The sequence below is a fragment of the Vidua macroura genome, chromosome 17 (assembly GCF_024509145.1).
Source record: "Vidua macroura isolate BioBank_ID:100142 chromosome 17, ASM2450914v1, whole genome shotgun sequence".
NCBI lineage: Eukaryota > Metazoa > Chordata > Aves > Passeriformes > Viduidae > Vidua > Vidua macroura.
This window is the reverse complement of record NC_071587.1, coordinates 14,906,962-14,916,908: the sequence shown is the minus strand read 5'-3', so window position 1 is coordinate 14,916,908 and position 9,947 is coordinate 14,906,962. Positions and strand designations below refer to the sequence as shown.

At 44.8% G+C, this 9,947-nt stretch overlaps 1 protein-coding gene across 1 annotated transcript in view; it reads right to left on the bottom strand.

Annotated features, from left to right (window-relative positions):
- Positions 1-5,953: 5,953 nt before the first annotated feature.
- Positions 5,954-9,947, bottom strand: part of KCNB1 (potassium voltage-gated channel subfamily B member 1) — a 101,003-nt gene continuing 97,009 nt past the window's right edge. The window contains exon 2 of the mRNA XM_053993183.1: positions 5,954-9,173. Within this exon, the coding sequence (XP_053849158.1) occupies positions 7,152-9,173 (2,022 nt within the window). The 3' untranslated portion in view covers positions 5,954-7,151. The remainder of the gene's footprint in view (positions 9,174-9,947) is intronic.

Below are 9,947 nucleotides of genomic sequence, written 5' to 3'. Positions count from 1 at the left end.
CGAGTTTGGTTGGTAGCTGTGGCTGGCCTTTCTGAGTACAGTATCATGGCTTCAAAATTCGAAGTAAAATGGAGATGCTGCTCCCCCCAAACTCACTAGAGGGGAATGGGTCAATGCAAAAGTGATTTTCTACACTGACCACCAAAAAGCCAGAGAATGGGGGAAAAAATTATCTTCACAAGCTGACAAAACTGACATAAACAAAATAAATCCCAGGGGTTCTGTGAGCCAACGTGTGGCAAACAGTATGTGGAGGCAGTAAAATATAACAGGAAGAAGAGTCATAAATGGCAGAGCTCCTAAATGAAAAATACAGAGTAGAGAAGAACAGATGAATGTTCTTAAATGCACATTACCAACAGGACCAGAGGTTGTGCCACAATTCAAAGTGACCCATGGCCCATCTGCTGGCAGTGTCCTCCCAGCTTCAGCAAGGGCTGAGGGCAGAGAGCGCTGACCTGTGGGGCTGAGGCTGGGATCCTGCTGGAGGGACAGTCCACAAAGAGCGAGCTGCCCTGGAGGGATGCTCAGTCACATCTGGAATGACTGTCACCCTCCTGCCTCTGTTTCCCATTCGCTCACCCCACTGGTTTCCAAGGAAGTGCTGTGGGCAGGCACCTCCAGCCCTGAGGCCATACAAAGCTATTGATTTTCCATTAGCTTTCAGAGATATGGCTCCAGATTCTTTACTGATCTAAAGGGGGCCTCAATGGGCTTTAAGTTACAGCAGCAAAGAATTTGGCATTTCATATAAATTTGACTTCCTGGCTTTCATGAGGCTCTGGTTTTGAGGGGTCTTTGCATGGAGTTCAGCCTTATTATTAATTTTCAAAGGTAGTGTCACTGCAGTCTTGGAAAGACCCCTTTAAAAATAAAGGTTAATCCTTGTTCAGTCCTACAGAGCATCAACAGCATTACTTCTAGTTAAAAGGAAGAAGGAAGGTTTTGCTTTCTCTTCTAAGCCTCTAAGACTGAAAACTTCTTGTGCAATGAAGCCAGAATCAAGCAAAGCAAAGTCTGGAGTAGTATTTACAGATATGAACACTTGTGGCACCCAACCTTTGGTGTCAAAGGACACTTATCGTGGCTTAGGTAACACCAGCAGCGAACGGGATACACATCCTGGATGCAGACTTTCAGTCTTCCTAAGGTTTCCTTTGCCTGGCCAAGACAAAGTTTCAGTGCAAGAGCCTAACGTGGTCAGCACGGGTGTGAGATGCACGCTGCAAAATAAACATCTCTTCTTCAAAGGGCTGGGTGGTGTTTGGGCTGCTCCTGTCCTGGTGTGGGAGGGCAAAGGTAAGAGTGCTCTGACTGGAAGCTTTCCATGGTTTTGTTGACTATGCTCTAACAAACTTGCTGACAGGGAAGGTGCCTTTTGAAGGGATTTATGTGATTGCTGACAATAGATATGGCAGCCTATTGCATTAATTGCTTCCTAAGAAAGAAAAATCCCACTCAACTTTATTACCTTCGTTCGTGAACAGGTCTTGCTGATAATCACATGCTAAACTGGGTCTACTGGTTATTCCTTTCATTTGAGAGATACTTTCTGAAACACACACCTTTCCAAATTACATCTCTTTCAGGTTTATTGGCTATTATGGTGGACATGTAAGAAAATCTCACAAACAAACAAAAGGAAATGGAATCAAAACTCCATCTTTGGCAAAAGCATGGTCACTGACCAAACTGCTGGGCCGAATCAGAAGGAAATGTCTGTGCAGAGCTGGAGTGGCTCTGAAGCTCTTCATCATGCTAAACTTCAACAGGCCATGAGATAGCTTCAGGATGAACATTTATCTCATGGACTTTTTACAAAATTTCTCTGAATATAGCTGTGCATTCAGCTACAAAGGAGCAAAGAGGATCATTACGTAAGCAGGTACATGGACAGATTTTACCATAACTAAATCACAATCTGGTCTCTTTCTGAATGTTTATGTTTCTCATTCCTCCACAATTTTTTCTAATTTCCTGATTTTCTCTGGGACCAAAAATAAAAATTCCAAAACCCAGCGGGAAATGAAAGTTTGGACACTTCTGTTTTAATCCAGGAAAAACTTCTCTGGAGGTGCCTGAGCATTGTCAGGTCACTGCCTTGAATAAGAGCCTAGATTCTGATATTTATCCCAACTCCATCATGTCACTATTAGGTAAATTAGATTCAAAACCTGTCTCTTCTTTCTGTTCTCAGCTTAATCAATGTAAATCTGGAGAAACTGCAGCCAGGGGTGTTGGGTGACCTTTTCCCTGCTGTCACCAAGGGCAGTGTGGCCTGCTCCACGTTTCTCAGCAGGAACATCTCAGTTCCCACAGCCAGTCCCTGGTTAAAGTACCACAAACAGGAAAATACGAAAACATGACAACATCAGACAAACCCCATGACCTTTCACAGATGCACTTCCAGGAGGAATGTTGCAGGTGTTCATCAGAAAAAAAGAAAATAACAACAAAAGGGTTGGGGGATCAGCTTTGTAAATGAACACTGAGAGAGCATCTAATATATTATTCTGTAATACAAAAAGAAGGAATCTGACTTGATTGCCCTATTATAAATTTGCTAAAAATACAGATATATATTTATATTTATATATATATATATAATTTTTTTTTTTTTTAAATCTGAACAGAAAAATAGACTACTCTGGAATGCATGAAAGTCACATGACTTTTCCATACATCAGATACTTATAAAGCCAACACAATGGCAAGCAGGAGGTACAGAGGTAACCAGAACATCTGTACTTTATTCAAGAACTATTTAAAGCCGTATTCTCCCCAGATGGGTGATCCGAATGAACCCAAGGTAGCACTTGTTCTGTGCAGAAGTGAGTGACCCAGCAGGGAGGGGCAGGCTGGGAGCCCCAGGGAAGCCCTGGTGGCTGGCCACAGACACAGGGAGTGCCTCGCTGCCTGCGCAGGAGGGAGCAGCTCCTCGCCCGCTGCTGCACTCAGAACTGCAGGCCTTGCTCTAGGATGAGGTGTTCCGTGGAGCTTACCAGCAGAGAGAACGTGGCTTTACACACCTTGTCTTTGTGATGCGTTTTACATAATCTTGTTATTTACTATAAACTGTACCGGTCATAATTCTGTCAAGACATAAATATACAGTAGGTACAAATATTAACAATACATTACAATTTTACAGAAGAGAATACTGTTTTCCTTAGAAATGTGTTTCTTATTAGCTGCAAGGGAAGAAAAGGCTACAGTTTATCACAGCCATAGTTGCCAAACAACCTGACCGCCTCAGATGTGTTTCTCATGACTCGCCCAGGCAGATACTCCCTGGCATTTGACACACGGCATGTTCAGGAAGGGAATGTGCGTTCCATGGATTTCTTTTCCTCTCTCTTGCCTTTTTTTCTTTTTTTTTTTTCCTTTCTTCTACCTTTTTTTTTGACTCTCAAACCTTTCAGAAAAATGTGGATTTCACAGGAGACTCTTTTGTTTTGGGTTGGGTTTTTTTTCTGTAAGTGTGCTTAAGTGAAGTTTTTAAGAAAAGGCACTGAGAAATCTACTGCAAAGTCACTGTTTTTTTCCTCTGTTCAAGGCTAAAACTCAAATAATCTTTAGCCTCCTGGTTAAGAAAACTGCACCCTCTCTTTCCACACACACACAGACACACACAGACACACACACATATATACGTGTGTGTATATGTGTGTGTGTGTTCTATATATATATTTGTAGGTATGTGTTAAAAGTGATGTTGATGGTGTAAGACACAAGCAAGTACAGACATCACACGTCCAGAGAGAGTCCTTGCAGGTGTGATGTCTTCTGCAGCAGCAGGTCAGGCTCTGTCAGCTTGCTTGACACTTGGTGCACAGTAAATTTGCAGACCTGAATTCCAAATATCAGTGATTAAACCACCCCCTTTAGCTCGGTGCAAGAGATGTTGCCTCTTTTCCCCAACCGCTATGAACTTTGGGAAACATGTATCAAACAAACAAAAACGAAATTGTCTTTCTAGGTTCTATAGGATTTGGTGAGCATTATGTTTTCCAAACACTGCCTTTCCTTTGCAATGAGTACAGATTTAGTCTACCATAGCTTTAGCTTAGAGTAGATTTCCCAGTGCTTACATTATATATATGTGTATTATGCACACACACACATATATAGATACATATTTCATATTCAGACTTTATTTCATTAAAATAAATTAAACATACTTCCTTTTTAATTGGGCACAAAATGAGAGCTACATCTTTGTACACAAATAAGAAAGAAATGCTCTTCAAGCATATTATATGCTTAATTTTAAATTATTTGCTTTCTATAAGAAATCTATAGGACTTTGGCTATTCAGACTTAAAAGGAAGATTTTTTTTAAATGATACTTTTGAATTTGACTTTCAAAAGTGACTCAGTAAAATGCTACTTTAAAGGTAGGACTAAATAGATGACATAAGGTGTGTGTCATGAGCGATCACGCAAGGCAGACAGAGGGCCTTTGGTTACAAGGAGAGTTGCACCAGTTGACTATCAGATAAAAAAATGATAGAATTGTTGATTTATACATTTTTGTCAGTGCCATCTATAAACCAAATACATCAGTTTGGATGAGAGTGTGGTAAATACTATGCTATATGGCTATATTTAAATACGTTCACTTTCGTGATATGTAAAATATGACTTTTTTTTCCACATGAAAGCATCAGCTCTAAAAATATTTAACTTGGAAATCACTATTACTTTATAAAAAAAAAAAATTCCCTGATTTCTTTTCTTTTTACATTTGTGCTGATGGCAGACATGACTGATCACTGAAACACAGAGATTATATTATAACTGTTCTCTTTAAGATTTCTTGTTGCCGCTCTGTGGCCTCAGAAAGCCGCAGAATAAATCGGTATTTAAAGCTTATCTGCTGGAAAGTTACTTTTCACTTTTTCGTGACGACTCGATCTCAGCCAGTATCTCAGCAATACGTCGGTTCCTCTAAGTACACTTGTATTTGCTATGGCCAAATCCCGCCGTGCTTGCCCGGGCGGGCTCCGGGCTGCGGACGGCGGGGCCGGAGCGGGCGCGGCTCGGAGCGCCGGGGCGCCCCGCACACGCCGTGCCCGGCCCCGCCCGGGGCTCCCCTGCCCTCGGCCCGGCCCGGGCCCGGCTCGGCCGCTCGCCGGCCTCGCCCTGCTGGGCCACCAGGGAGGCTCCGAGCGGGCCCGCGGCCGGGACGGGCCAGCGGAGCGGAGCCGAGCGGAGCCACAGCGCCGCGGGCACGGCTCCGCGCCCAGGAGGAGCCGGGCAGAGCCATCCTCACAGCCCACGCTAGCTCCTAAAACAGAAATGTGCTTATTGCTTTTGTCCGTACATGCTGCATTCACTATTACGGGTTACAGACAGTGCTGCACGGCCGGGACGGACACACGGCTACATTCAGGACTAACCAACACTCGTTTTTTACAATAGGAAGGAACAAAATGCAGTGGACTCGAGTGGCTTCGGGGGGTCTCCCTCCCACGTGTGCCCCTCTGCTCCCACGTCCCGTGTCTCAGCTCATCCCCGGACCCGCTGCCTGCGCATTGCTACACACCCCGGCAGGACCTCAGGGTCAGCTCAGGAAACGCTCAGTGACGGAGTCATTTACAACCGAGTTTTACAGTAGAAACAGAGAACAACATAAAAGGTTACCATCACAGTTATCACAGGACAACTTGTGACTTGCTACAGGCTTGTAACAAATCACAGTCACAACAAGAGGCACAAATTAAAGTAGTGCTTGGTTAAAGTGCTTGATTGTTAACACTCTGCTATCCTACTCCAGCATTGCAACAACGACAACAAAAAATCAACATAAAGTGCTTTTCCCCCCACCCCGAGATTAAAAACCAAAGACAAATTATTTCCTACACAATTTGACATAACTTTATTGAAACAATAATATTTTAAAAACCTAGGCTGGTGGCTGCTAGTTCTGTTCACTTAAAATGGTCAGATCTTTTTTTTTTTTTTTTTTTTTTCTTTCCTCTTTATTTTCTTGTTTCATTTAAAAATGACTGGATGTTATTAAAACATCAGGCCTGGTTCTCCTGCCTCTCGCAGCTGCTTCGTGCCACGGCCCTGCAGGAGCCTCTCCTGCCCGGCCTCCTGGCGAGAGGGAGCACAGCCAGGCCTGGGACGGCTCACTAACGAATCCCTCTTTTTGCATATTTATGTAACACTTGCATATCTTTCACTGCGCTGCTTGGGCGCAAAAAGCTTCGGACCAACCTGCTCCTCTCCCGGCCCCGGGCGAGGCTCGGCCGCGCCGGGGCCCCGGCAGTGCCTGGCTCGGGCAGGGCAGCCGCGGCTCATCGCCGGGCGGGCAGGGCGAGCGCCGCCGGGCGAGCCCCGGGCAGGGCTCCGGCCGCGGTGCCTCGGGGCGTCCCGCTTCTGCATGGCTCCTCCGGCCTTCCCGCGGGCCACGCGCTGGCCCTGGGGCAGCTACCGGCTTCTAGCAGAGGGCAAGTGCAAGTCTCACTGTGTCCTAGGGCATGTTTGGAATTAGATACAAGTGGTGCAACTCACCCTGCTAATATTTCAAAAGAAAACATCAGGTCCTACAGGATATCAAATTGTTAAACGCACAAAGAGCATTTTAAGAATTGGTTTCTCTAGACCATTCATTGTTTCAAATTCTTTTCACTTGGATTTTCCAATAATGCAAGTGTTCCCTGTTACCTTTAAACATAATATCCATCAGAGAAAGCTGTAGATGGGGAACCGCTGCCCTGAAGCACTGAGCATTGTGTTTTTGAAAGCTTTATACCAACCCCAGCAATTTATTCCAGAGTTCAAATCTGGCTGCCTTGGCATCCTTTATGGAACTAATGCAAATCAGATGTTAATATTTCCAAAAGGAGCTCTAGCGTTCAAGGGGAATGGATGGATATTTGGTCACATTGGCTTCACTGGACAACATGAAAGGAGATCAATGTGTGATCATGATTTGCAATCATTTTTTTGACTGATGTGGGCAATGTCTTTAGAGTTGTTTCAGTGAAGGACATTTTCACAAACCCACACTGGACCTCCCCCAGACTTTTAGAAACAGGTGGCTTGTTTCAGCCAAGTTCATGCCATGCAGAAGCTCTTTTGTTTGTGTTGACTGTGAAGATATTCCTTTAAACTCTCAATAAGTTCTTTCAGACCCCACCTCAGATGCTTTGATCATGTGTGCTAGCATGTCCTCCACTGCCTGGTAATACATGGACTTCTGGGGAAATGTGATTTTCTAGTCTGACAGTCTCCTGATTGCCCTGGGTTCTTCCAGTGATACCTTCCATAGAGTAAATGCAGTTCTGCCCTATCAGCTTAGGGGAGGTGGGTAAAGCTGCAGCTTCTAGATGGTTCTTGTCTGTTCTATAAACATGGTCCTTTTGCTTTAGATAGCCACTGTTTGCAACATTGTACTTGGGACTCACATTTCCAGGCGGACTTGAGTCATACATCAGCTGACCTTCATCATCAGTGTCAGCATCTATGTATTTGTGTATACCAGCATCGTGGAAGTTGAAAGCTATGGCCGCCTGGGACTCTGGTGACTTTGGGGGGGTTCTCGCACTCGCAGTTGTGTAGATCGAGGTTTCTGGGCTCATGAGAGACCTGTCAGAGAGTAAGGAAGTATCTGTGGCAGCAGCAGCAGCTCCCCGGCTCTTGAGAGGGTCTGGATATGTTCTCAGTACATGTGATGCTGGTACTAATGTGCTGGTGTCCTCTTCCATGAAGTTGACTTTCAGAGATCTTAGTTTTAAGGGGTTACTGGCCTTTATGGAGCTTTTGGGACTTTCAATGAAAAAAGCAGAACGGTGGCTGCTTTCAGAGCTGGGGTTCATGTCCACGTACCTGGCACCGCTCCCCTCCGGCCTGCTCTGCTCCTGGATGACGTTGATGCCCCCCTTGCAGGGCAGGGCGGTGAGCGGGCTGTGCGAGAACCGCGCGGGGTCGGGGAACTCGGCGGCGCAGCTGATGAAGCTGTCGATGCTGGACATGCTCCTCATGTCCACGATCCCGTCAGTGCGAGTCGCCAGCAGCGGCACCATGGGCCCAGGAAGGGTTTCCATTTCTAGCTCTTCCTTTTGCTTTCCAGCTTGACTCGACTCTTTAGTGATAAGGTTTGGCTGGGACTGAGTCTTTGCCATTTTGTTGTACATGTCCTCCAGCTGTTGGACGTTCAGGTGCTGGGGACTTGAAGATGACCTGGCTTTTTCTGGGGATCCTTGTTCCTTAGTTTCAAAAGATTTACTAGAACTAGTTTCAGAGAGTGTTCTCTTGGTCCATTTCCATTTGCTTGGAGATAAATGATTGTCCTGGACTTTATCCTTTTTGGCTATGCTTTCTCCATTCTTTTCAACCACAATGTCCATGAGTTCTATGCTACGGGCAAATGCATCCTTCATGTTCATGGAAACAATACTGCCATTTCTTTTTGCTCTTTCAAGAGCTTCCCTGCGCTTAATGGCTTTCTCCTGCCTCTTCTGCTCTTTGTAAAACTCAGAGAAGTTATTGACAATAATTGGGATGGGAAGAGCTATCACCAGCACACCAGCAATGCAGCACAGTCCTCCTACTATCTTACCCAAAAGAGTTTTGGGGTAAATGTCTCCATAGCCTACTGTTGTCATGGTGATTGTTGCCCACCAGAAAGAAGCTGGGATGCTCTTGAATTTTGTATCATCCTCATCCTTTTCTGCAAAAAACACTAAACTGGAGAAGATCATAATGCCCATAGCCAGAAACAAGATGAGTAATCCAAGTTCATTGTAACTCCTCCTCAGTGTAAACCCCAAGGACTGTAAACCCGTTGAGTGCCGGGCGAGTTTTAGAATCCGGAGTATCCTCATAATCCGAAATATCTGGACCACTCTTCGTACATTTTGGAACTGAAGTACACTTTTATTGGATTCTGTGAGGAAGATAGTAACATAGTAGGGTAAGATGGCCAGCAAATCTATAGCATTCAGCGGGCCTTTGAAAAACTTCCATTTCTTAGGGGAGGAGAGGAACCGCAGGAGGTATTCCATTGTAAACCACGCAATGCACACTGCTTCCACGTGGGCCAGCTGGGGGTTATCTGTGGTCTGCCCAAATTCATCCACGCCTTGTAGTTCAGGAAGTGTATTAAGGGACAAGGCAATTGTAGATAGTACAATAAACATGATGGAAATGATTGCCAAAATCTGGAAAGGAAAGAGAAAACAGTGAGTTAATCTCAGAATACACGACGCTGTCTCTTGCTGCCGTTAACACGTGGCTCCATTTTCACTCACACGTTGCAAGACCCATTTTGCTCAGTACACAGAAGTTGGATAACCAATGCATCCTGAGCTGAGTTTATTTTGGAAGCTGTTTTAGTTATGGCAGACGCATAAAGGAGATAAAGCATCTACCTCGACTCCTGTGCTTTCATCTCCATGCAGTCAAGGAACATGTAAGGAACAGCTAGGACGCCAGGAGGGCTGTGAAGCAGCAGGAGCTTTTGATTAACTACTAATTAGGTGCCCAACGAGGCCCATCTGGACAACAAGCTCTGAAATTTAAGCAAGAAGGAATGCAATCGTGAATACGTGATTTGATCGGAGCAATGTCCTCCATTTAATGAACGGTTACTGCTGTAATTTGGGGTGCTGATGGCTAATTACAGAGATGTGCATACAATTCTACTACATAAGCATACAAATAATACACTCTTGTTTAATGACTCATCTCTAATTCAATTCTTGATGGTTGTGAAAAACATGAAAACTTCACCAAGCTTTCTAAGCCATTTTGAGTTTTCTGGAGGAGAGAGCAAGCATCTGAACAAACCAAACTGGGCACTGAGACAGCCAAGGCAGGGCAGGCCCAGTCACTGGGGGCCTCACACATCTCAAACTCAAGAGAATAAAATGTAAGTCAAGTGTCTCATGGTGAAGTGTGGGGAAATTTAGATGTTAATTACTTCTTCATGGTGG